The following is a 26755-nucleotide window of genomic DNA, read 5'->3' on the forward strand; positions in this document are numbered from 1 at the left end:
CCGGGGCAATGCCTTTGCAGCTGCCCGCCGTTTCACGGGCGTTGGACGCGGATACCACTCCCGGCCGGGGCCGCACCGGCCTCTGCTTCCGACCGAGGCTGTGCTCGAACGCGGGAGACGGTCCCCGCTGCGCCTTTCCCGGTATGGAGCGACGGTGCAAGGCGGGGGGGGGGGAGGGGGCTATCGGTGGCTGAGCCCCAGTATAGAGAATTCTGCGGCCCCTCCGCTGTCCCGGACGCTCTCTGGTCCGGTGCCGCTGACGTACGGGGCGGGGGGAGGCTGTCTGCCGGCCTGGCCCCGGTGGCTGTTGCTGGAGCTACGGTGCAGGGATCTCTACCGCCGGCCTGGTCCCGGTCGCTCTCCGGTCCACCGCCCCCGTCCCGTCCGGTCTAGTCCCGCCCCGCGCTCGCACCCTTTTGAATTTCCCCAACGTGCGGCCGCCCCACCAATCAGCGCGCAGCTCCGTTCGAGCCGGCCAATTGCCACTCGCTGAGGATGCGGCTGCCAGGGCAACGGCGAGCAGCCGCCCATTGGCCGCCAGGCGCGGCGCCCCTCACGCCTCGATTGGCTGCCGCGCCCCGGGGCGGAGCCTCACGCCCGCGGGCATTTAAAGGCTTAGATTCTCCTCCCCACGTCCCCCACAGTAACCTCAGAGACGGCAGCTGCTGTGAAAAGGGTGCGAAGCTGCTTTATTAAGTCCGGGGGGCGTGGAGGCGGGGCTTAGGGCTCGGGGGGCGGCGCGGCCTCGGGGGGGCCGTCGGCAGGAGGAGCATCCCCCCCGCGGCGAAGCGTCTCCATGTGCCGCTGCATCTTCTGCGTCATCCAGGCCGGCGGCACAAAGGGCTTCAGCTCCTCCAGCCGCAGGTCCACCGAGTCCCTGGGGAGAGGGGCTATGAGGCTGGAGGGCCCGGCCCCCACCATGGGCCCCTGATATCCACCATGGACGCCCAAGCAGCACCAAGACTAAAGCCCCACCTCTGGAACCCACCCATGGTCCTTGGTGCTCACCGTGGACCCCCCACCAGCAAGCACCAAGCTCAACCTCTGGCACCCATCATGGACCCTGACATCCAACCCCAACTAACACCAAGCTCCCACAAGTACTGAGCCGCCAAACCCTCACCATGAAGCCTGTCCCTCCCCCTGAAGCTGACACAGAGCAGAGGCCCCCAGAGCATCAGACACTGGCACAGCTGCACCTCTGCTTTGGTGCTCACCTGTAATCATCACTGGCGGCCAGATCCCGAATGTCCTCTTCGATGAGGAGGTAGGCCTGTGGCACAAGGCGATGGATGCTTCAGGGCAGTGTCCCATTCCCTATCTTCACCCTGCACTGAAGTGCTGTTCCCCACCCTTGCCCGAATCCCATGGGGCAGCAGACGGACAGACAGCCCTCTGCAGCACCCAGGAAGCAGCTTGCCCTGCCTATCCTCCCTGCCACAGCCACTTCTCCAGCAGCTCTTCCCCCCGTCCTGGCCCTGGGGTGGGTCTGCAGGGTTCCTTCCCGCGGGCTGTGGGCACCGGGAGCCTGGCCGTACTCACCATCTTGCCCCCCGTCGCCCTCATGTGCTGCTGCTCTGCCAGCCAGTGCTTATCCTGCGGGTCGGCTGCGTACTGCAATAAAGCAGCAAGGACCTGGCTGAACACAGGGGACAGATCCCAGCCCGCTCTGACCCCCTCCAGCTGGGACACTGCGCCCCACTCCAGCACAGTGCCCAGGGCAGTGCCCACCACAGCCAGGGCTCCGCTCTGCCTGCTGCTTCTCCAGACTTGGGGCCTGATTCCAAACCCACGGCGTGGAAGGCTGCGCTCTGCCCCTAACTCGTGTTCCAGTGTGCTACAGCCAGGCCCTGTGTGTGCTCTGAGATAACAGGGCTGAGACAGCGAGGCCGTGGGGGAGGAAAAGGACAAGCTGGCTGAAGCACACACGCCCCATTCCCACCAGAAACTCCAAAGGAGGACACATCCTGCTGTGGCATCTGACCTTAAAGAGGTGGGGATGCTTGATGTAGAGCCGCCCTCTTGTTCCTCCCATCCCGAGAGCCCTGAAAGAGGAACACAGGAGGCGTCACCCGGGGGTGGAGAGCGGCTGCGGTGGTCTGTGGACACCTCCTCTCCTCCCCAAGCCCTTCCTACTGCTTTTGAGGCAGAGAAGTGAAGTGATGGGGAGAGTCTTACGGGCTCCTGCCTTGGAGACACCACCCTCCAGCAGCAGGGCCGCTCCTTACTTGTTTGCTCGAGATCCCAGCACAAAGGTTGTGGTTTCAGTCAGTCGGGATGGATCCCACTACAGAGCAATTGGAAAAGGGGCAACATTAGAAGTGAAGCCGGTGCTGGGACCATCCCCGGCCTGGGAGGGAGGGAGCTGGCCACAGACCTCCACAGAGGAGGGCAGTTAGCTCCCTCTGGGCTCATCTAAGCTGCTTCCCTCATGGGAAACGCCTGTGGGATCCTCCTGGCTACCACTGCTCTCCCCAGGTCTCCTAACAGAGCTACAGGCTACAGTGCCCAGGGGAGGCAGGCAAAGACCTCCAGGCACTTTGCTCTTCTTCGTGCTCCTCTCCTGCACTGCAGGACCCATCAGGGCACAGCACAGCTTGGCACTGCCCTCTGTGCCAGCAGCAGTAGGGCTCTGCTGGTGGGGGCAAAGGGGAGGAGAGGGAGAGCCCAGCAGTGTTGGCCAGCCAATACCTTTGGTCCATCCCTTCTCACAGGCTCTGAGACTTTGAGCTTCCACCTGAGGAGAAGGAAAATGCAGTAAGAACAAGTCCCTGTGGGTCCAGCACAGCCATCATCTCAGCATCAGGGATTGAACCCCAGCTCTTCCAGAGCTGCCTTGGTTCACACATTCCATCCCCCCATGGCCCCAGCTACAGACTCTCATCTTCACTGCACATTCTCCTCTCCAGCTGTCAAAATCCCACCAACATCTCACACCACTCGTTCTGACTGGTCCATCTGGACCTTTTCACCCATTCAAGCCTCTTTAAAACTGTTTGGTTTAATGTCTTCACCTCCTGGAGGGAACAGCTCAACACCATTCCCTCCTGCCCACCCCCTGGCCTCCCTCTGTCTCTCTCTGCTCTGTGGGAGAGGAAGCAGACTGCAGGGTTTCTGTGCTCATCCATTCAGCCAGCCTCATTTCCCCTCCACCCTCCCAGAAGAAGGGCTTCAGCTCGGGGCCCATACTCACGCTGCCATGCCTGAGACCCCGCGGTCATTCGCCAGGCTCTGTCCTGGGGGCCTCCCCTTCCTCTGCAGGGAAGAAATCCTGCGGTGACTGTGCCGTGCAGGCCGGCAGAACCCCCACGCTGCCCTCCCCTCCCAGGGACACTGCTCTCTGCCAGGAGCTGCAGTGCTGCCCAGCACGAGTGTGGGCACCCCCCAGGAGCCCCTGTGCACTTCTCTGCTGCAGGAATGGCCAGGAACAGGGCACAGGCTTCCCAAACATGCAAACCCTCCTACCTTTTTGGGCACAGGGCTCCCACGCCGGCTCAGCTCCTCATCCATCTGCCGGGCACGCTGGAAGGGAGCGACAGTGGCTGAGAAGGGCAGTGCCAACCCCAGCTTCTCAGTGAGAAGCACACAACTCCACACACAGCAGCTGTGCCTGGGACTGCCCTGGAGGTACCAGTCCTGCCCTACATCCCCAACCCTGCCTTCTTGCTGCTCACTGGCGGACAAGGGGTGGCAGAGAACAAAGCAACTCCACCTTCTCCCTCCTTCTCCCAGTCACTGAAGCCTCTGGGAACAGTAACAACCTTTACCTTTGGCACTGCCTGCTCGAGGGGCAACCTGGGAACAACCTTTTTGCCATCTGAGAACAACAGCTTGGCCTGCAGGGACAGAAGGAAGGGTTACTTGACTCTGGGTCCAGAGAGACCTGCCTGCTGAGCTCTGCAAAGGCAGCACAGCCCCCCACAAGCACCTCACCTGCTCCAGGCAGCTCCGACACGTCTCCTGGATGAGCTGCTCTGGGTCCACCTCCTCCCCAACGTTCTCACGCACGTTCATTGCTGCCTTCTGGAAAAACTGGGGGGCAGGTGACAGGAGAGGGTTAGAGCCAGCGTGGCCCAGCAGTGCCAGGGCAGGCCCAGCTCTGCAGCCACACTGCAGCACCTGGGCCTGGCCCTGCAGCTCCCCCTCACCTTCATGTACTTGTTGAAGACGCCCCGGATCTCCTCATTGATGCTGGGCTGCAGGACAGCACGCAGCAAGTCCATGGACACGGATGGGTCTGTGAAGCTGCAGGTGGAGAAATCAGGAGTGGAACCCCCCCACCCCAGTCTGGTCTAATGCAGACCCTCCCCTTTGCTCCAGTGCCCAGTCTGGCTCAGCCCAATTCCCCAGTTCCACCTTTCCACTCGGGTCCCCTCGGCCAGGGCTCTTCCACCGCCACCCCACGCCAGCTGCAACCCAGCCTCTGCCCGGCCCAGTCCCTCCGCGGGCCGCTCGTACCTGGTTGTCATCTGGGATCGGCGACCGCGCCGCTGGACCTGCCGGTGCTTGATCATGATGTTCCAGGGGCTCTGCGGGACACACGCGTCAGCCGCGGCCCGCCCGCTACGCGGCTGCCCCCCCGGCCCGGCCCGCCGCCCGCCTCACCGTGCTGACCAGCTGCTCCTCAGCGCCGTCCGGGCCCTCTTCGCCCGGCGGCCCCGGCTGCTGCTCGGCATCGCGGGCAGCGCCCATGGCCCCGGCGCCGCTCCCGGCCCCGCTCCCGCCCCTCGCCACCGGAAGCGCCGGGCGCGGCGCGCGTCATCAGCTCGCGACCGCCCGCGCGCGGGCCGCAGGTGCCGCGAGCCCCGGCCGGGCTGCGGGGGGCGGCGGCGGCGTGGGGCGGCTGCAGCCCCGCCGCACCCCCGCCGCACCCTGCTCCGCTTCTCCCCGGGTCTCTCGGCGCTGGCCGAGGCAAAGGCCTGGCTGCTGTGGAGGGAACACGCCCGCGTTTGCTTCCCCCGCAGCCTCCGCCCTACGGTTTCCCCGCGGCTTGGACTAAGCCTCCGTCTCGGGCTCCGCACCTTACGCACACCGTGCGGGGCCCGCTCTCTGCAGCCTGAAAGGAGGTTGGAGTCAAGAAACAAGTGACAGGACGAGAGGAAACAGCCTCAGGCTGCTCCAGTGGAGGTTTTAGGTTGGCCATGAGGAACAATTTCTCCCCCGGAAGGGTTGCTAAGGCCTGGCCCCGGCTGCCCAGGGCAGCGGTGGAACTGAAACATGTGCTTGAGTGGTCCTTTCCGGCTCGGTGTCCTCATGCCCTGTGTGCAGATGGGGAAGCACTTCACCAAAAGGGAAAGAGGGTTCCTCCCCTGCAGCCCAGCTGGATGCTCAAGCCCAGGGCCTGTGGTGCAGGCAGGGGGCTGGTAGCTCTGAAGGGTGGTCTGTCAGTGTCTCAGCATTCATGGCCGTGTCCCCCCAGCAGGACTGGTGTGTTTTTCCCACCATAGCCATCGGCCTGGCAGTAGCTGTGCTCAGCAGCAGGAGACCAGAGCTGGCTGTGGGAGAGGCTGGGTGACTCAGGAGCTCACACGGTGGAAGAGGGTCCTGCCCTTGTCCCCTTCCTGCTGCTTTGGCCGGGACTGCGTCAGCCTGGGGTGAGGTCAGGTTGTTGCTCCAACCTGACCTGCGGATGTGGGGCCGACGGAGTCATCCTCAATGTTGCCACAAGTTCATTATCAGCAGCACTGGGCTTTGTGTGTGCTTATGGTTGCTTCAAACGGTTAGCAGCAAAAGCTGGACGCTGTCCAGAGAAGAGGAAAGATACCTGGGGCTGTAGAAACTCCTGGGGAAAGGTGGAGAGGATGCTTCTGTCTAACCTGTGGAAGCTGGATGGGGAGAGGGCCCCTGCATGTGCTGCAGGAGGGACAGCTCTCTGCACCCACCGACAGCAGGCAAGAAGTGCTGGTGTTGGGCTGGGTCAGGTGAGATTTGGATCAGCTCTTTGGAGAAACTCCCCAGTTACAAGAAGATTTCAATGCCTGTCAGAGTGTCCCTGTCTTTGCAGGGACAGGGATGTCTTTTTGAGAGCAGACCAGAGCAATGTCTGCCAGTGGTCACCTGCATGTAACTGAAGAGATGACTGCTTGGAATCTCTTCCAGTCCCTGGCTTTTGATGGTAACTTCTCCGTGGGCCTGTGCAGTGGGTGCACGTAGCAAACACACCAGCCTGCAGATGCCTGCCAGAGGCAAAGGGCCATTTGACAGCTGAGGTTATCCAGGCTCTTTCTGATCTGCGATGGCCAAAGCCCCGCTGTCCCTCGGGGGTCGGCATGCAGGCACCGTCCTGCCCTGCGGGATGAGAGTAGACCTGGATGCGAGAGGACTTGGAACAGGGCCGTGGGGTCCATCTCCCCGAGGCCTTTGTTGCAGCAGGGCAATGAGGCTGCCAGACCTGGCCCTCGTTAGCTGCTTTTGTTAACAGAGCTTGTGCTCCGCTGGAGGCACACAGCCGAGACCGCGGCGCTGCGCCCGAGGGGAGGAGCTGCGAGCTCTCAGCCGCAGCAGCCCGGGGTTGGAAGCAGCCCCGCAGCCCCACAGGTCGTTCCGGATGTTTTCCGGATGCTTTCCGGGTGCGTGCGAGGGAGGCAGCTCCGGCTGCTCGGCGGGGTGCCCTGCTCGGCGATGATTAACAGCCTGCGATAAGCACCGGGCCGGCGGGTCGAGCCGCGGGCTGCCAGGCGTGGAGCACCGGATCTCCAGCAGACACGGGCGGCTGGCGCGGAGATGGCATCTGACTTGAGTCACGGCCACGAGGGGAGGGCTCCACCTGTGTTTCTTGCCACAAGCCCTCTTCCCACACAGGTTGGGCAGCGTGGAGCCACGCACCTTCCTGCTGCCGAGCTGCAGCCCCTGCGTGGCTCTGTCGCTTGGTGGCCACTCTGGGCAGGATGTGGCCTTCTCGGTGCTTGTGGCATGTGCCATGCACTGCCTGAGAACTGCAGAAATGGCTCTGACCTCACCTTTTGACTTCACTCCCCCCTCTCCCTCCATGTCACATTTCTGCTTTGACTTTTGAGGCAGCAAATCTACCTTGCTCTGTCCTGGTGCTGCTGTGTCCTGGCCACACGTGGCCTTAAGTTCTACAATGCTGATTGCACTTTGGCTTGAGTATAACTCAGGAAGAAGTAATGAAATAGGAAGGGGGGGGGTGGAAATGCAAAATCATATTCTGACTACACTCCTGTGTGACTTGAGAATGGCTTCATTAAATGGGTTAGCACTGAGGCAGCTGAAGGTGCTGCTTTGTGAGCTCAAACATAGTCAATGAGTCTCTACCCTGACATCAGGTGCAGAGAATTGGGAGCTCGATGTGACAGCACTTCTCATTCTTTTAATGTAGGTCTCCAGTGAAGGCTGGCAGTTTGGACCTGGGGTTTGAAGGCAGATTCCTATGCTCTCCTCATCTTATCCTTGAAATCCCTTTTCATTAGGGGGCTGAGGAGACTCTGAGCTCCTTCCTTTGGGTGCCAAAACCTGGCAGTGCCCATTGGTAACATGGAAGGAGCTGGATGATGCTGCTGTGAAGGCCTCAGACAAAGGAAATCCTGGGTTTAGTCAGATCTTCAAGTGAGGCCCTGCAAAACCAGGCTGCAGGGATCTGCAAACAGCATCTGGGATGCAAAAGAGCAGCCCCAGGAGCAAAGGCTTGGGACTGGCACTGCCCTTCCTCCTGCTTGGCTTTGCACATCCTGTGGCACAGAGCGGTGCTGGAGGCCCTGTTCCCCCATGTGCCCCCATGCCACCAGTGCTCAGCAAGTGGGAGATGCCCCAACAGCACTGGTGGCAGGGCTAGGCTGGGGACGTGCCCAAAGGCACTGACAGGACTGGTGCCAATCCCTGCCTCTTACCACCTGGCATCGCAGGGAGGCACCACGGCATCCTGTGTGCTGGGGCTCGGGAGGATGGTTTGTGCTGGGCAGCAGCGTGGAGGGGTCAGTCAGAGCCTTCAGCAAGGCAGTGGGGGGTCCTGTCAGGAGCAGCAGTGAAGATTTCATCTCCTTGCAGCTGGGATTTCCCTTCCCTCTTAATGGTCCCTGTCCTCTCCCCCAGTCCCCATCCCATCTTCCCTGTCCCCATCCTGCCCCCCTTGTTGCTGTGCTGACCTCCCCATGTCATGCAGCTGGCTGTGGATCCTGCTCCTGCCTGGGCTGTGGGTGGAGAAAGGCAGCTGGAGTGGCTCCTTAGAAAACAGAATTGGAGTAAAACGTGGGAGGTTCCTCCAAGTCACCTGTGAGCTGCTTCCTCCCATCGCCGGCCCGGGGAGGAACTTTAAATTGCCGCCCGGCGCTGCCCTGGCCACTTGCTCCGGCAGCATGAGAGCGAGAGGCTTCCTCCTGCTGGGGCTCCTGGCCCTATGGGCAGAGCTGCAGGCAGCACCCACGGCAGGCAAGTACGGGTGCTGGAAACACCCCCGCCAGGGGCTTGGGAGGGTTTCAATCCGAATGGGCCGGTTTGGGCTGGAAGGGACCTTTTTAAGGTCGTCTAGTCCAGCCTCCCTGTGACCAGCTGGGACCCTGAGGGGCTGGAGCAGGTCCAGAGAAGGGCAACAAGGCTGGGGAGGGGTCTGGAGAACAGGGCTGGGGAGGAGCAGCTGAGGGGTGTTCAGCCTGGAGAAGAGGAGGCTGAGGGGAGACCTCCTTGGTCTCGATGACTCCCTGAAATGAGTTTGGAAATGGGTGGGGGTTGGTCTCTTCTCCCTAGGAACAAGTGACAGGACAAAAGGAAATGGCTTCAAGTTGCACCAGGGGAGGTTTAGGTTGGACATCAGAAGAAACTTTTCCCCTGGAACGGTTCTCAACCCCTGGCACAGACTGCCCAGGGAGGTGGCTGTGGATCCCCATCCCTGGAGATGTCTAAAGGCACAGAGGTGATGCTGGGGGCCATGCTTTGGCACCAGAGCTGGCAGAGCTAGAGAGTGATTGGACTCCATGATCTTAAAGGGCTTTTCCAACCAAGATGATTGTGTGGTTCTTTGATCTGAACTAGACCAGTGATGATGATGATGTTCACTGATGGGTTTGTTTAGCTCCTCGTACTGCTGATATCTTTCTGTGGAGCTCTGTGCCCCGTGAGGCTTAGCTCTTGCTTAAACTTTATAATCTTGGCTGCCAGCCAGGCTTATCCAAGATTTGCTTTTGGTTTTCATCCTAAAGCTTGGTCTCAGAGGCAGGAATGGCTCTGGTGCAGCAGGATGCAGCTTTGCTGGTGCTCTGTAACAGGACACTGGGGGCCACCACACGCTGCTGAAAACGTGTCAGCAGACATGTCATCGCTTCCCAAATCCCTGGAAATTGGAGTTGCTTCTGCCCTGGGTTTGGAGCCTGAGCCCCTTCTCCTGGCAGGGCTGCTGCCTCCCTTGCCAGCGTGTGGGTCCCCATCTTGCAGCCGTGCCAAGGGGCCGGCCCTGCCCGCGGGCAGCCTTGTGCTGCCAAGCACAACAGCAGCGTGCGTGGATCGACCTCCTGTGGACCCACAGCGAGGTGCCCCTGCCCTGATCTACTCGAGAGGGCTACAAGGATGATGAAGGGACTGGAGCACTGCCCCGTGAGGAGGGGCTGAGAGCCCTGGGGCTGTTCAGTCTGGGGAGGAGAAGACTGAGAGGGCATTGAGTAGATGCTTATAAATATCTGAGGGCTGGGGGGTCAAGAGGGAAGGGACAGACTCTGCTCAGTTGTACCCTGGGGTAGGACAAGGGGCAATGGATATGAACTGCAGCACAGGAGGTTCCACCTCCACATGAGGAGGAACTTCTGCCCTGTGAGGGTCAAAGAGCCCTGGAACAGGCTCTGGATACATTCCTGTGTGACCTGTGCTGGATTCTATGGCCCTGCTCTGGCAGGGGGTTGGACTGGATGATCTCTGGAGGTCCTTTCCAACCCCTAACACCCTGTGCTCCTGTGGTTAAGTGGCACACAGTGTCTGCCTGCCTGCACTCACACCACCACACAGATGTCTTCTTGCCTTTCTTCTCCAAACCTCATCCAGCTCCTGCACCCACAGGCACCTGCATTCTGCCCACGACTTGGGGTGCTGCAGGAGCTGGTGGTGGACCAGCACCTTTGGGGTGCTGGCAGCTGGTGGTGCTGCCTGTGAAGGTTGGAGAAACCATTGGTGGGGCAGGATGGGGATGAGCCTGGGCAATGTGAGGCTTGCCACAGAGTCAGGGTGGTCTGTGGCATGGTGCCATCCCTTCCTGGCTCAGCTGGTGCACCTGGGTGGGTGTTGGCCCCAGTTCAGAGACAGCCACGAGTGCCTGGGTGAGCTGCGGCTTTGTGGTGGCTCCTCCACAGCCCTGCTGCTGCCAGTGGTGAGTCCCTTGGGCACTGGCCTTGCCATGGCACTGCCTGGTGCTGGGAGGCACAGCTGTGACCCCGGGGACTGCATCACCCCGGCCATGAGGGCAGCAGCAGGAAGGCACAGCCCTGGAAACCCACCAGGAAAAACCAGAGGGAAGAAGGAGCCGTGGCAAACCCAGCTCCTGCATGTGTCCTGCCCTCAATGCCCTGGCACTCTGATGCCAAGCCTGAGCCCCTGAGCCATCATGGGCAGATCCCTGTGGGCTCTGCCTGTGTGGGAGCCTTGCAGGGTGCTGGTGGGTAGGGGTGTGGGGGACAGCACAGAGCTCACACACCGAGGCTGACGCTGCTGCTTTCTGCTCTCTTCCAGGCCCGCCTGGGGCAGCCCATGCCAGGCAGGGGCAGCCAGGACGGCCCGGATGCACTGTGCCAGGGAAGAGCCCTTTGCCCAAGGAAGAGCCCAGCGCGGTGCCCAGTCTGCAGCCCCCCAGGAAGGTCACCCCAGAGCTGGGTGTGGTGCGGGTGGGTAAGGACCGGTGCCTGCCCGCGTCTAAACCCGCGGCTGCTGCGACGCCCACGCCGGGGAGGGAGCCGGTGACCAAAGGGCAGCCGGTGGCAGGGAACAAACCTGAGCTGGCAGGGAGGCCGAGCACTGGGGAGAGACCCATCACAGGGAAACAGCCAGCGTGTGGGGGCAAAACTCAGCCCGGGGGAAAGCCAGAGGGCTTGGCAAAGCCGGGGACTGGGGAGAAGCCAGACGCTGGGGGAAAGCCGGTGGCTGGGAACAAGCTGGAGGCTGGAGGGAAGCCGGTGGCTGGGGAGAAACCTGTGCTGGGGGGAAAGCCAGAGAGTGGAGGGAAGCCAGAGACAGGGGAGAAACCTGTGCTAGGGGAGAAGCCAGAGAGTGGAGGGAAGCCAGAGACAGGGGAGAAACCTGTGCTAGGGGAGAAGCCAGAGAGTGGAGGGAAGCCAGAGACAGGGGAGAAACCTGTGCTAGGGGAGAAGCCAGAGAGTGGAGGGAAGCCAGAGACAGGGGAGAAGCCAGAGAGTGAGGGGAAGCCTGAGGCAGGAGAGAAGCCTGAATCTGATGAGGGTGAGAGCGGAGAGGATGACAACAACGACCATGATGATGATGGTGATGATGAGGAGGAGGAAAATGAGCAAGGTGACGGTGGTGATGATGATGATGACAATGATGGCGATGGCGACGATGGTGATGATGATGGCAATGGCAACGATGGTGATGATGATGGCAATGACGATGATGGTGATGATGATGGCAATGGCAACGATGGTGATGATGATGGCAATGACGATGATGGTGATGATGGCAATGGCGACGATGGTGATGACAGCAGTGATGATGATGATGGTGATAACAGTGATGGTGGTGATGATGATGGCTACAATGATGATGGCAGCGATGGTTACGGCGATGGTGACGACGATGATGGTGGTGGTGATGGCGACGATGAGGCTTGGTGACCGATGCTGCAGGGTGTGAAAAGGAGCACGTGGGGTGAAGGGAGCCCACAGTGGGTGGGCTCAGGGGCAACCACTTCCAGCCTGCCCCTCTGCCTCACCCTGCCAGGGCTGGTCCCAGGTACCAATGACATTCTGGGCAGGACCTTCTGTTCTCTAATAAACCCACACTGGGCCACTGGCTTGGCATGACAAGCTGTGACAAGCTGCCCCTGGTCAGTGCCTGGCACAGCCAGACTCTGGTGGCTGCCTCAGTTGTCCCCCTGCACAGCGTGTCCTCGGCAGGGCCCTCTGCCTGGCAGTGTGGCTCTGTCCCCCACGGGACGGCCACAGGGATGGCCCTGCCCAGGCACCTGCCCCTCTCTGGGCCAAGAGAAACCCCTCTGTGGGGTCTGTCCCCCACAGCTCCCTGGGGTGAGTTGCTCCACGGCCAAGGCTGCCTGGCATCCATCAGCCTTGGCAGGGCTTGGTCAGGAGCCATGCAGGCCCTGAACATCACAGCCCCAAGACCTGCTGGTTTGCCAGGGTGCTGGGAGATTGTGTGTTCCTTGGAGCCTCAGCTGTGCCCACTGTGCCATGCTGGCAGAGGGATCAGGAACTGGGGACCACTGCCCATGCAGGATGTGAGGGGCACCCGCAGCTCACCCCTGAGGGCTCAGGGCAGCCCTGGCACAATCCTACTCCAAAGTGCTTGCTCCCAGGAGAGTTCCTGGTTTCAGGACCAAGCCCAGTCCCAGGTGGACCCATGGAGTTTGGGCAGGACTCATCAGCAGATCCCTGGGGACACACCAACTGTCAGGACAGATCCCCTACCTGGGACCCCAACCCTCCCCCCAGGTGGGTCTCATGGGGGTCGGCAAGGGCTTGCCAGGAGCCAGACATGGCAGGAGCCAGCCATCATTCATCACAAACTGGGTTTATTGGGAAGTAGGGGGACATGGAGACCCCATGCTCAGCCAGGAGCTGAGGGTGCTGGGGTGGAGGTGGGCTCAAGGAGGCAGGAGCTTGTCGAGCTGATGGATCCCTCCATGTCACTCTGTCCGTCTGTCTGGTGGGGGGTGGCTGTGCTCTCTGGGTGCTCAGGCAGGTCCAGGTGGGGGTCAGCTGAATCCTGAGGAGAGATGGGGAAGGGTCTGTCCCAAGCCTCCACTTCAAGCACCCTGGGTGCAGTCATCAGCCCTCCAGTGGGGACCCATGGGCTCCTGAGCCCCCCTGCACCCCTTCCAGGGGAGCTGCTGGAGAGGTTTGCTAGTCACAGCTGCAGATCCTCATACAGCACAGACCTGCCAGATCTCCATGCCTTCCCCATGCCCAGATTGTGCCCACCCAACACTCACCTGTGGACACCAGCCGTGCCCAGAGGCAGCAGAACCCCAGGAGCAGGAGCAGTGACAGCAGGCGCATGGCACAGGGCAGGCGGAGTGGGGGCTGCCTGTCCCAGCACAGGCAGGGCTTTAAATCCTCCTGGGGCTGGAGGCTGGTCCCAGTGACCTGGTCTGTGCCCCAGTGCCTGGCACTCTCCATCCAAGCATGAACCTCCCCATCCCCTCCTGCCCACGGCTGCTGCTGCTGGATGAACCACCTGGGGAGGCACCAAGGTGCTGCTGCTCGGTGCTGGGCTCTGTGCAGCTCTGAGAGAGCCGTGCCACGCTGTGCCACAAGACCAGAGCATTCAGCACAGCTTCCCACTGGGGAGGGCAGGTCCAGGCCAGGTGGCATTAAGGGGTTGGGGGACCCCAGCACAGGTCTGGTCCTGCCAAGGTGGTGGAGGTGGCTTCCTGGCCGCGCGCTGCGGAGCGGCCCGTGGTGCCCTGGCAGCTCTCCGGGCATTGTTCTGCCTCTGGGAACAATCACTGGCTCCTGAGGGACGTCCTGTGACCAGACACGGTCCACAGCCCCACGCTGCTACCAGCCCCTTGGCCCTGCACCTTCTGGACAGCTGATGCCCACCCTGGCCCATGCCTTGGTGTGGCAACTGGGGGCCAGAACTGGCCAGGGACTGATGGGCCCCAGTGCTGGGTGCAGGGAGGTGGGGGCTGTGCCTGGGCACTGGTGCTGCAGGGCCATAGCACTGGGTCCTGAGTCCTTGCTGGAGCCTGAGTGTGCCCGGAGCTCTGGATGCCAGAGCTGCCTCTTGCTCCCTTCCCTGGGGCTGGCAGGATCGGTGCACCGGCTTCCACCCGGTCCCTGGGCATGGATCTTTGCCAGCACCATCCCTCGCCAGGACACACAGGTCTGGCTGTGCTACCACCCACACTCACTGTGTGCCTGCAGCCCACTGGCAGCCGTGCCAGCCCCTGGAGGTCCCAACGCTGACCCCAAACCCGTGCTGGGGGCACCTGCTGCCTGTGGCACCAGCGGCGGGGACAGTCGCGGGGCCTGCTGCCTGTTCCTGGGGCTGCGCCGTGCCGGTGCCACATGGGGCTGCTGGCGAGTCTGCTGCGGCTTGTGGCAAGGACGGCAGCACCGGCGCTGCCGGGGCTTTCCCTGCCGGCTGCCTTCCGGGAGCAGCCTTCCCTGGTGGCTCTGGCACGTGTGGGCACAGAGCACGCCGTGAGTGCGTGCCTCTGCGAGTGCCCACTCACAGCCCGGGCTGGCCGGGTGGCGCCGCGCACCGCCTGCTGGGGACCCTCTCCCGTCGGTGTGTCCCCGTGTGCGGGATGGAGTGCTCTGGGGTGTCCCTGCTCCCTGCAGGGGTCGGCCCTGTGCCTGGGACAGTGCCCAGCCTGTGTCAGCTCTGGCTGGCGTCAGTGCCAGCGTGCCAGCAGGCTCTCCGCAGGGCCAGCCAGGACGACTCACGACTGGAGAGACTTGCTCTGCCCTCGGCTCCCTCAGTGCCTCACCTCCCATGCACCCTGGTCTGGGCAGCAGCAGCATCCCGGTGGCACAGCTCTGCCTTTGTCACTGTCCCTGCTGGGTGCCTGCCCTGGGAGGTGCCACATTCCTGGGTGCTCGCTGGGCCGGGCTGCCGCGGTCTCTATTTCCGTCAAGGTGGAGAGATCAGGCTGGAGGCTCTGCCTGGGCAGCTGTGCCCACTGCTCAGCTGTGTGTCCCTGGCCACCAAAGCTGGGTGTGGTGGCAGGGGTCACTGACACGGGATTTCTGACACAGTGCTCCCAGCATGGGCTCCTCACGGGCTGTGGTTTTCTGTCGTGTGCAACCCCAACACAGCCCCTCCCTCACTCTCACGGTGCCCTGAACCCCAGCACCCCCAGGATGAGCTCTGCACCTGCTCTGGTGCCTGCCCAGTGTGGCTGCAGCCTCACCACCAGTGCAGGACAGCAGGGGCTGCTCGAGAAGCCCATGGCAGTCGTCCTGGTGATCTCGGGGCGTTGGAGATAGCATGGAGAGATAGCGGGGGAAGAATGCAGCCCCGGTGGATTTTGGAGCTGTGGCCCTGCCCCCCTCTGGGGTGCGGGGCTGGGAGTTTCGGTGCCGCTGGGAATACCCAGGACAGCTCAGGGTTGTGGGAGATGCACCAAGGGCGGCCGCTGAACCACCGAGTGGCCACAGAGGCCACCAGTACAGTCCTGGCACAGGGGTCCCTTTCCCACCACCCATCCTGACCCTCTGTTCCCCACTGTTGTGGCTCCCCCACCAGGGTCGTGGCACCTCCTCTCAAACCCCACCCCGGCTCTGACTTTCCTGGCCTCTCCCCATGGAGATTTCTTCGCCCTCTGCTTCCCCCTTGGGACAGTAATTATGGCAGTAATTAGGAAGACAATTAATCCTGCTGGATGGAAACAGCTTAATCTGTTTCTCCCTCCTTTTGGCAGGTTTCACCCCACGCCCTCCCGTGTGCTGGGGACCTGGCTGCTGCCCAACCCAGCACTGAGAGCCCTGTGCTGCCAGGGGTCCAGACCCCTGCCTGGGGGCTGAGTAGGTTGTGAATGGTGTCCTGTGCCCAGGGGATATTCTTCACACTGGTCTGATGCAGCTGCTGGACCCCCAGCCTGCTGCTGGGGGCAGGGAGCTGTGGGGGCACAGGGCACAGCTCTGTGATGGCAGCACCCGAGGAGGGGAGTGGGTGAGCCCATGCTGCAGAGGGTGGTGAGGTGGGGGGCACAGGGCTGGTGGTGTCTTGTTGGGAAAGGGTGGGAGCATCCTGTCCTGCCAGACCTCCCTTCCAGGGCAGGGGTGGTGGCACCCACAGGTTTAGCCTTGTGTGTGGGACCATCCCGCCTGGGACGCTTGCTGTCAGCCGGGGAGAAGGGCAGAAGGGGCACGACCCCCAAGCAGCTCTTCCCCGAGGATCGGCACTGCAGGGAGAGGCAGGAGGGCAGCGCCGCAGTGTGCAGTGCCCCAGACTCTTCCCTGGGTGATGTCTGTGCCAGAGCCGGCAGCTTTCCATGCCCTGGAATGGGGAGTCTGGAGCCAAGATGCCCTGCCCGTCCCCACTGCGGGCTCGAGGGGCTGCGGGTGCTGGCGGTGCCCCCAGCCCAGCATGGAATACGCTGCTGCTGCCTGGTCAGGCTCGGCGAGAGCCACGCCAGGGCAGCCGTCCCGTCCTACCGGTCCCCCCGGCTCGAGGGCTGCGGCAGGGATGCTGCCAGAGCGGCCTGGCCCTGCCTGGGTGCGGCTCGTTACCCACATGGCAGGAATTATTGGGGCTCAGGCACCAGCCCTGCTCCCTCTGCCCCGCCTGCGTACCTTAAATCCCTGCCCGCCGCGCCCGGACCCAGACCCGGCTGCCCAGGCCATCATGGAGCTGCTGCCCGGCCGCCTCCTCCTCTTCCTCGCAGCCCTGCTGCCCCTCTCGGCACGGCCCGGGCCGGCCTCGCATGTGGCTGGACGAGAGAAGCCAGGGACAGGTGAGTGCCCGGGACACGTCCTGCGATGCTTGGGGTGCGCTGACGCCTGGTGCTGCCCACTACTCTGTGTGGTGCTGGATGTCCGTGGGGGCACAGGACTGGGGGTGATCGGGGTCTGGCCCTGGGGTGCTGGGGAGCTGCTCGGCCCCGGCTCTGCAGCCCGTTCCAGCGTCTCGGTCTCTGTGCCCCGCAGTGAAGCCCGGGTACTGCTACCACATCGCGGAGGTGGAGGACCCGCTGGACAAGGGCTGCGGTGCCTGCCGCGGGGACGTCTCCTGCTCCCGCTGCACCGGTGACAGCAGCTGCCCTGGTGCCACCAAGTGCTGCCCCAGCAAGTGCGGCTACACGTGCCAGGAGCCGGTGCTGGGTGAGGGACTTTTCCTGGCGGCGTGGCGAGCGCAGTGGGGGGTGGCAGGAGGAGGGAGTGAGCTGAGCAAACGGGGAAGGGGGTCCCTAGGTGGCTCCTGAGCTCTTGCCAGGTTCCCTAGATCCTGGGGCCACTGTGCTGTGGGCTGGAGGAGAACCAGGACTGCTGGCACAGGGGGGCATGGGACAAGTGGGTGCAGAGCTGGCTGCTGGCAGGGAGCGTTTGGCGGCGGTGCTGGGAGAGCTGAGTCTGGCGATGTCTCCATCCCATCACCGGTCTCAGGCTGTTCCCCTTGCACCTCTCAGACTTCTGCTACCTGCCCTCGGTCTGCGGGAGCTGCAAGGCTCTGTTCCGCCGTTTCTTCTTCAACGCCTCCAGCCAGCAGTGTGAGGAGTTCATCTACGGCGGCTGCGGCGGCAACCTCAACAACTTCGAGACCAAGGGCGAGTGCTCCCGGGCGTGCTCCCACGTCGGTAACTAGCCCTGTGCCCTATGCCCTGTGCTGCAGCCGGTGGCTGCCCCTGCCCCAGCAGTATCCAGCCTGGCCCTGCTCCTGATGCCCCATCTCTCACTTCCAGGTGCTTGATAGCTCCAGCCTGGGGAGCGCAATGGTCTCTGCCCGGCCCCCGCCCAGGGTAGCTGCTGCCGCTGGTGGCCATGCCCCGGTGCCCACAGGGAGCCGTTTCCCACAGGGCTGGTGGTGATGAGCGCTGCTGCCCGAAGCAGATGTGCCCAGGGCTGTGGCTCACCCGGGGATGCTGGCTGGCCCCAGGACAGGGGCATGTACCTGCCCCTCCTGCGCCGTGGTGCCTGGACGGAGAAGCCAGGCCCTCCCCTGGGCTGTGACACCTCAATACAAGGACAGGTGCTTGGATGAGCACGTCTGGGTCTTGTCCTTCCTGCCTGCATGGGCAGGAGCAGGCAGTGCCCATCCCTTTGGGCCACCCTCCCTGTTGGCACTGGGTGTCTTCGGCAGCACCCCCTGGCAGCCCCAGCCACCACCTGCAGCTCCCACAGCCTCTGGATGGGCTCCCAGCACCGGCTCTGCCCTCAAGCTGCCAATGTGACCTCTCTGGGAGCTGAAGTGATGAAGGAAGAACTGCCCCCACCTCAAAGGATGCCCAGGCTGGTGCCTGTCCTGCAGCCTGCCCCAGACCTGAGTCTGTGCCTGCACCAGTCTGCTGGCCGTGCGGCACCAACCTGAGCCCAGTGTCCCCAGCCCTGGCAGGACCCTTCCATTGCCAGGGCTCCTTCAGGTGCAGAAAGTTCTGTCCCAGGGTCTGGTCGGTACAGGCCAGTGCTGCCAAGACTTGGGGGAGGATGGAGGTGGCTGGGCACAGCCTTTATTGTTGCAGGTGGTGGGGAGGGCACCGGCCAGCTGGGACCCTTCACCACCCCACATCCCCTGGCAAAAGCATCTTCCTGCTCTGGAGGAGCTGCTCTCATGTCACACCACATCTGAAAAGGAGGACACAGACACGCTTTCAGGGACCCCAAGGCTGTGGAGTGAGGGACTGGCAGCCACAGTGGCAGCTGGGCATGGCCAGTGCTGGCAAGAGCTTCAACCTGCCCAGCAGCCCAAAAGCGCATCGCTGCCTGAAGGAGAGTGATGGGGCAGCAGCAGGACTTGGCCCTGTGCTGACACTGAGCTGGCAGCATGCTGAAGGCTGTGCCCTTGACACACATATGCCCTGGTGCCAGCCTTGGTACTAGCTCTGGCTTGGGGGCCCTGGGTCCCCTTACCTCGGGGCACCTGTGTGCAGACGTGGCCGCAGCCGTTGCTGCAGCACTTGTGACCCCAGGGACACTCTGCATCGAGGCTGCACAGGTCCACGCACGCCCCACGGCCCTGGGGGACAGGGCACGCTCCCTCTCTGCCTGTAGGGCACAGCACCCACCATGGGGCATCCAATAAATGCCACTTCATGGCTCCAGGGCAGTGCCAGGGTGCTGCCTGGCCGAGGCACAGCTCACCTCCAGGGCTGTCCATGCAGATGCGGCTGCACCCAGCGTGGCTGCACCTCTGTCCCCGGGGACACTGTGAGTCGGCCTGGCACTCGTCTCTGCACCGCTGGGCACGGGGCCATGGCACGGCCGCAGTGCCAGGTTCTGTGGGCAGGAGAGGACCATTGTGTAGCGGCTCTGAGCTGAGGCCATGCAGGCTCAGCACTGGCATGGGAAGAGGAGAAGGTATGGAAAGAAGAACAGGGGTGTGTCCCTGGCACAGGGAGGGTATGAGACCCCATGGGCACAGCTGCCTTGGCAGCCTTGAGCATGGGGCTCCCGCATGGTGGATGTGTGATGCCCTCAGGGAGGGAGGGTGGGATGCCCTTATGAGGCGAGATGCCCCTGAGGGGACCCTGAGCTCCATCCCCGCTGGGCTCAGCTGGGTAGGGGATCGCAGCCCAGTGCCAGGGCCTGACCTGGCAGAGAGGCTGGCATGCAGACGTGGCCACAGCCGTTGCTGCAGCACTTCTGGCCCCAGGGACACTCCTCGTCAAAGCTGCACAGGTCCACGCACGTCCCTGCCTCCCCAGGGATGGGGCACACTCCCACTCTGCCTGAAAGGGAAGCACCCGGCTGTGGGCAGCCCAGGGTGGCCCTGCATGGTGCCAGGGGTGCCTGGTTGGCTCTCACCTCCAGGGATGTCCATGCAGACGCGGCCACAGCCGGTGCCGGTGCACCTCTGACCGCGGGGGCACTGTGAGTCGTCCTGGCACTCTGCCACGCACTGCGGCCCGCCCGGGCTCTCTGCAGGGGCACAGTGACCTGCTGTCACCTAGCTGCCCTCGGGGAGCCAGCGACAACCTCCCCCCATAGAGGCTGCTCGGGTACCTGTGGGCATGGCCAGGCACTGCCAGGCACAGCCGGTGTGGCAGCACTTCTCCCCTTGCCCGCAGACGCTGTCATCCAGGCACTGGCTCCTGTGCCTGCGCCAGGGGTCCCAGCATGGCTCTGCCCGGGGGCACTGCCCGGGGTGCTCTGCAGGAGGGGGGCATCCAGACCAGGATGTTGCCCACTCTATGTGCCTACTCTGCCGTGCCGGTGGCCAGGCTGCCCACACTCACCTCGGGCAGGGCGGGCACAGTGCAGGGCACAGCCGGAGAAGCAGCACTTCTCCTGCCGGGGACAGTCCCTGTCGTGGGCGCAGGAATCCTGCTCCGCGCACGGCTCCGGCGCCTGCCTCGGCCTCACCCTCGGGCACTCACCAGGTTTGTCTGAGAGGGGCAGGAAGGGGTAGCAGGGGCAGGCACGCCCCTGTGCCACATGCACACACCCTGGCACCTTCCCCCTGAGGGTCTGAGCACCTGCCCTGTGGCATCACCTCCCCACGAGGTTTGCCAGCGTGCCCGGTGGCGTGTGGCACTGCTGTCCCCCCCGACTGTCTCCTCACCTCGCTCAGGGGCCAAGCACACGCGGCCACATCTGCTGCTGCAGCACTTCTCAGCCCCTGGGCACTGCCAGTCCCCAGTGCAGGGGGTACCACACGGTGCCACGGTGGGGAGTGCCTCCTCGGCCAAGGGGCAGATCCCAGGTTTCTCTAGGGACAGGAGGCAGCAGGGCTATGTGTGCCAGGGACAACAGCAGCTCTGCCCCACCCAGACCTGTACCCCTGGAGCTGGGGGGGGCCTGCCCGCAGCTGCCCTGCCTGGTGTGGGCACAAGTGTCTGTCACCTGGGGCCGGGGGCAGGCAGAGGTAGTCGCAGCCGCTCTGGCAGCACTTCTCCTGGCCAGGGCACTCCGTGTCCTGCCAGCACCAGGCTCTGCAGTCGTAACTGGGGAAGAGCCCGGGCCGGGCTGGGCAGAAGCCAGCCTTCCCTGCAGGGCATGACAGGGGGTGGCTGTGGTGCCCCCTGGATGGCTGCACAGACTCACACTGCAGCCCAACCACCCCCGCTGGGCACACAGCCCCCTTGGCACTGTGGCCTCAAGAGCACCTGGGTGCTCCAGGGACCACGGTGTGGCTGTGCCCCGTGGCAATGCTGCAGCACCTCCTCCCATGGGAACCATGGGACTGGCATCAGGCTCCTCTGCCGAGGGGCACAGGGGCTGTGGAGAAGAATCACCCTTGCCTCAGTGGCTTGGAAGGTTTGGCTGTTGCCCATGTCCCACCTTGGTGCCCGGTCCCGCGCAGCCTGGCACACCAGCCGCCATAGCACAGCTCCCCAGCGCCGCAGTCTCTGTCACTCTGGCACCTTGTCTGCTCCTGCCAGGCTGGCACGACTGTAGGGGTCCCTGGGAGGTGAACAGCTCAAGGCTGCAGGCAGGGCCAGGAATGCCAGCAGGGATCGGGACACATCTGTCCCCTCTGCCAATCCCAGCTCTGCTCAGTGCCCTCCATCCTATCCCTCACCAGGACAGCAGCCAAGGAGGCAGCTTGGCACTGCCCAGTTCCTGCCCCAGCTGTACAGGCCACGGGGTCCTGACTATGGCATGACACAGCTTGCCCCTGGGGACTCCCAGGTGGCCAAGGTGCAGGTTCCCAGGGGTCCCAGCTTGGGTGGGTTGCCACAGCCCTTCCCTTCTGCCTCACTGGGGCCCCTATGCCCACAGCTCCCAGCAGCACTCCTGGCACTGCTGTGGGGACCAGGCTGGGCAGAGCTGCCTTCTCCCTCACCTTGGCTTTGTGTGTGGCACTCCTGATGGCACTGCTGGTGACAGCACACCTGGGGTGGGTGACAGTCCTGGTCCTGGTGGCACCTCTGGTGGTGCGGCTGTGAGGTGGCAGGGGCAGGGCTGGGGCTCCCTGTGCCACAGAGCAGGGTGCAGCCGGCAGTGCCAGCAGGGAGGAGGTGAGGGTAGGGTGGTGGCCTGGCTGAAGGGTGGCCTTGCCAGCCCCATCAGAGCCCCCCCCTGGCAAGTATGGGGTGAGGAGGCCCCTGTTGTGCCCGGGCTCTGTGTCCTGGAGTGACTGCGGCCTCATGGCATCACTCCTGGTCCCTGAGCCGCTGCCCTGCCCACGATGCCCATCCCCTCCTGTCTCACCGGCTGGGGCTGGCAGCAGGCTCTGCCTGCCACAGCTGCTGTTGCAGCAGTTCTCTCCATCAGGGCAGTTGCTGTCCCCTTGGCACTTCTCCTGGCATGGCCCTGCTTGCCCTGGCTTCACCGTGGGGGACTCCCTGGGTTTGGGCTGGTCTGGTGGGGCAGAGTGAGTGTGAGGCTGCAGCGTGCCCATCCCACTGCCCTGCCCACCCTGGGGCACATGCCCAGATCCAGCAGCCACATCCCAGCATTGGGTTTCCCTGTCCAGAAGCAGCTGGTGCAGGGCACATGGCATGCAGGCCCCCCATGGTGGTGGCAGCAGGGTGGCAGGGGGGTGGCAGGTGTCCAGAGCGTGGAGGCACTGTACAGCTAGCCAAGGCTGTGCCAGTGCCATGCAGAGGCCTTACCCTGCAGTGGCTCCAGGCAGGCAGAGCCACAGCGCAGCTGGCAGCACTTCTGGGCACCCAGGCAGTCCCTGTCCTCCAGGCAGGGGAAGGAGCAGGGGTTGAAGAGACCCTCGGGGGCTTCTGCTGGGCAAGTGCCAGGTTTCTCTGCAGTGCCAATGGGCAGCAGGGATGAGAGGCGAGGCTGCACCAGCATCACCCCAGGGCAGTGCCAGGAGACCTGACCTTGCCCAGACTCCTCTGCCAGCTCCTGCCAGACCCCAGACCCTCCACATACTCCATGCCCACTCTAGGAGCTGTGGGCAGCACAGAGAGAGCTGCTCCTTGGCAGTGGGCATGGCAGAAGGATGGGGACAGGGATGGGGCAGGAGGTGGTGCCAGTGGATGTGCCACAGTGCTGTACCTTCTGCTGGGGGGGTGCAGCGGAGCTGGCAGTCCTGGAAGCAGCACTTGTGCCAGCCAGGGCAGCTGGAGTCCTTGGCACAGAGTGGGGGCTTCAGGCGTAGGCAGCGCGTGAAGTCCCGTGGGCACCTGCCCGGCTTCTGGGCCTGCCCTACAGTGGGATGGCATCGTCAGGGCAGTGCCAGACAGAGCTCCTCACCCTCAGGGAGCAGTTGAGGAGCCCCTCTGCAAGGCACAGACACCAGAACAGGGGGCACAGCATAGAGGGCAGGGTCCTGGCAGGAGCTCAGCCTCTTGGGGCCTCAGCTGAGGGGCCCAGCTCCCACTAACCCTCCCTCGCTGCCATGGCAGTGCCCAGATGATGGCAACACCAGCACTGCCAGGCAGAGCAGGGCTGAAGACTCCCCTGCAGCACAGCCCCAGGGCTGCTGTACCCCCACACCGAGACCTACATGGCACAGGGTGGCATGGCACGGGGCTGTGCGTGCCCTTGCAAGGCAGTAAGTGTCACTGCCACTGCCAGGGAGAAGCCAGCACCGAGCCAGCACCGACTGGAGGTCAGGATCCATCCCTGGGCATCTTTCTGCCCTGTGCATCCTCTGTGCCAGCAGCACACCCCTCGCTGCCTCCTCATCATCCTCTTCCTCCTCCTCCTCCTGGCACCCTGTGCTCATCTTCTTGACCGTGCTGGGAAGATCGTGGCAGCCCTGTCTTTGCCGCAGGCGTGGGCACACTCCAGCTGGCACTGTGCCCAGCTCTGCCTGCCGGCCGGGGGCTGTGGGAGCAGCAGTTTCTGCAAACAAGCCCCGGGCGGCCCCTGGCAGCGCTGCGCTGTTTGGGCTGCAAACAGAGGAGCCGCTGGGAGCTTTCCCTGCAAACAGCAGCTGCCGGCTCACGACAAAGGAGGAGCTCGGCCGCTGTGCCAGGCCGGGCAGAGCATCGCCCCAGCTGGGCACCGCTGCCCCTGCCATGGCGCCCACGGCAGGGGGGACCTGGCACCGGGGTCTGTGCCCAGGAAGCAACACCTGCAGCCTGGGCCCCTTCCCTGGGGTTTGTGCTGTCCTCATGGTCGGGGCCGCACGCAGCGGTGGGGGCTGCGAGGAGCAGAGCCCGACGCTGCCAGGCCACAGGGGTGAGGGTTCGGGCAGCCCTGGCCCCCCTCCAGCACCCTCCTTGCTTCTGCCTTCTCCACACAGCCTTGGGGGACAAGGAGTGCAGGTGGGGGTGCAGGGGGTGGAAACGGGCTCCTGACTGCAGCATGTCTGAGGGGCAGCCGGCTGGGACGTGGTCCCCACCGGTGTGTGCTGGGCAGGGACAAAGGGGACATGGCAGGGGCATAGGGGGGCCCGGATGCAAGGAGCTGGCCCCAGGGTGCCTGCACCTGGCATCTGCTGGGTTTGCCCACCTGTACTCACCGCCTTTCTCCTCTGGTGCGGTGCCTGGCTCTGCCCTGAGGATGAGGAGCCCCAGGAAGAGGAGAACCCCCAGCCTCATGGTGCAGCCAGGGCAGTCCTGCGTGTGTGGAGCTGAGCTGGGGCCGGGTTTGAGGTCTCTGGCAAGGGTACCCGGCGTGGCAGGGCAGCTCAAGCTGGGCTGGCAGTGGTGGCAGGCTGGCTGTGCCTGGGCAGGAGGGGCAGGAGGAGGGGCGGTTCCCAGAATCCGCCTATGCCCCGACCGCCACCCTGCTTATCTGCGGCTGAGCCGCGTCATCGGGTCAGGGTGACCCGCAGGGCAGGGAGGACAACCGGGGCTGGTGGCTCCCGCCCCCTGTGGCAGACAGCCCTGTCCCTGCCATTGGCCACTGCGGTCCCTTCCTGGGGTCTGCTCGCCCCTCATCTCGCTAGGTTGGGGGCCACAGAGACACCCCACGGCCTGGCCCCAGCATGGCACAGGGAGCAGGCAGGGGGGCACTGCCACCACAGTGCCAGCTGGGACCTGTGGCTCGGCTCAGCCGCTGCACGCAGGAGCGCTCCGAATCCGGCACCGGGGGAAGAGTCTTGGGCCAGCTGGGTGTCCCAGCATGGTGATGGGACTGGGGAGTGAAACTGTCCTGCCACAGCCCCTGGCACATGGCTGCTGCTCCCTGCCCCTTCCCTGGCCCGGGGCTTCACTGCCCCCGGCCCGTGACTGCTCTTCCAGCCAGGTGTTCACACCTCAGGGTGCAAATGAGCCCTGCCGTGGTGCAAGGAATCCGAGGGAACTGGCTCCTGCACTCTGTGACTGCCGAGGGGACATCACGGCAGCACTGCCCCCCGCGGTGGGATGGTCACCACCAGGCAATGGTCACTACCAGGTGATGGTGGCTGGAGGCATGGATCAGAGAACCACTCCCTGCCCCAGGACGGCGCTGCCTGCAGGGACGGCTGCCAGGCTCCTGCCTACACACACTCCGGGGCCACTGGCACCTGCTGTGAAGGCACCGCGGAGCACAGGGACAGTGACCCAGAGCAGGAGGCGACCGTGGGCTGGTTTATTCTGTTCCAGAGCCGAGGAGCAGCCGGGGCTTGGGAGGTACTGCAGGGACCTGTCAGAACGATGCTGGTGGCACCTTGCTGGCGGTGCAGAGGGCCCGGTGCAGGGATGGGCACAAGATGGTCCTCACTCAAGGGGTGTGATGGCAGCAGGGTGGGGAGTGCCCCGAAGTGGCAGCTGCTGGTGCAGCCCCTCCTGGCCAGGGCTAGGCTGTGCCTGCAGGGGATGGATGAGGGTCAGCCCGCAGGGAGGGGATGCTCCTGCCCTGAGGGATGTTGATCCTGGCGTCAACCACTCCGGAGCCCCTCAGTCTCATCCAGGCTGGATGAGACCTGCAACAGTACCCGGGGCTGCTGGAGCCAGGAGGTGGCTGGGTTGGGGGGGCTCTTACCCTGCAGTGAGGGGACGCACGCCCGGCCACAGCCCTGCAAGCAGCACCTCTGGCCGCGGGGACAGTCCCTGTCCTGCAGGCACAGGAAGAGGCACGCAGCCGCCTGGCCACCGTCAGCCGTGGGGGGACAGAGCCCAGGCCGCACTGGCACATGTGGAGAGAGGGAAGGGTGAGGGGCTTCCTGCTGTGAGCAGTGCACCCCCCTGGGCTGGAGGAGCCCGCAGCAAGCCAGCCCCTCAGTGCCCCATGGGGACAGCAGCTGAGTCCCCACGCTGCCATCACCTCTTGGGGTGGGGGCGGGCATCCAAGAGGAAAGTGGGTGCAGCCAAGGGGGGTGCCCGCCCTGGCCTGGGGGGGTGTGGGGGGCTTTACCCTCAGCGGGTGGTTTGCAGATGTGGCCGCAGCCGGTGGAGCAGCACTTGGCGTTCCCGGGGCAGTCACCATCGGTGTCACAGAGCTCCCGGCAGGGTCCCAGGGAGCCGCGCAGCACCGCGGGGCACACTCCGCGCTTCGCCGTGGCACGGCGGCTGCCTGGTGACGACAGGGACTGCGCTGTGCCAGGGTCCTGCTGTCCGCAGCCCTGCTCCTGGCACGGCCTCGGTCTGCCCCTGTGCTGCTCCAATCCAGCCCTCTGACTGCCCCCTGCCCTCCCTCCCAAAGCCCCATGCTGTCCTCAGCCGCTAGCCTTACACCCGCGCCGGTTTGACCCAGTCAGACCCATCAGAGGTCATTATGGGATGCCAGCCGTCAGCTGGACTGACGAGAGACAACCCTGGCAGCAGTCCCTGCCAGCACCCAGCCTGAGTGGGGCATAGATGGGGTGCAGGATGAGCTGCAGCCCCGTGCCCTCTCGGGGCTGCCACCCACCTGTCTCAGAGGAGCTGGGCACAAGGTTCCCTTCTCAGGGGCTTGTGAGTGCCGGGGCTGTGCCCGTGGTGGGTGTGTGGCACTGGGAAGCACAGCTGGCGGCTCATACTCCCTGGGGCCTGGATGGCTGCCACCGGCTGCACACCTGGCCGGGCACGGCTGCTGGGGCTCGTCGGGCAGCACGGCTGAGCACACGCCGGCCGTCGTGGGGGGCCTGAGCCTTCACTGGCAAGGCTGCGGGGTGGATGTGGGGCAGCCGTGGGCAGTGCTGGGGGTGCACA

The 26755-nt window shown here is 64.1% G+C and overlaps 2 protein-coding genes across 3 annotated transcripts; both read right to left on the reverse strand.

Moving 5' to 3' along the window:
• Positions 1-649: 649 nt before the first annotated feature.
• DNTTIP1 (deoxynucleotidyltransferase terminal interacting protein 1) lies at positions 650-4718 on the reverse strand. Of its 2 annotated transcripts, XM_054173414.1 has the most exons (13): positions 4606-4718; positions 4459-4529; positions 4149-4245; positions 3934-4032; positions 3768-3836; positions 3466-3522; positions 3194-3255; positions 2692-2737; positions 2229-2287; positions 1985-2045; positions 1543-1614; positions 1218-1273; positions 650-877 (listed from the first exon to the last, which is right to left on the reverse strand). In XM_054173414.1, the coding sequence occupies exons 1-13, from the start codon at positions 4690-4692 to the stop codon at positions 721-723; spliced, it is 993 nt and encodes a 330-aa protein (XP_054029389.1). In that variant the 5' UTR covers positions 4693-4718; the 3' UTR covers positions 650-720. The 2 variants fall into 2 exon arrangements, with proteins under 2 accessions (XP_054029389.1, XP_054029390.1); XM_054173415.1 differs by lacking the exon at positions 1543-1614.
• Positions 4719-19337: 14619 nt separating this feature from the next.
• On the reverse strand, positions 19338-20277 carry WFDC3 (WAP four-disulfide core domain 3). The gene is made up of 5 exons (XM_054173496.1): positions 20241-20277; positions 20024-20173; positions 19791-19937; positions 19593-19706; positions 19338-19516 (listed from the first exon to the last, which is right to left on the reverse strand). The coding sequence occupies exons 1-5, from the start codon at positions 20275-20277 to the stop codon at positions 19338-19340; spliced, it is 627 nt and encodes a 208-aa protein (XP_054029471.1).
• Between the last annotated feature and the right edge of the window lie 6478 nt (positions 20278-26755).

The sequence above is a fragment of the Dryobates pubescens genome, chromosome 26 (genome assembly GCF_014839835.1).
Source record: "Dryobates pubescens isolate bDryPub1 chromosome 26, bDryPub1.pri, whole genome shotgun sequence".
In the NCBI taxonomy this organism is placed as follows: domain Eukaryota; kingdom Metazoa; phylum Chordata; class Aves; order Piciformes; family Picidae; genus Dryobates; species Dryobates pubescens.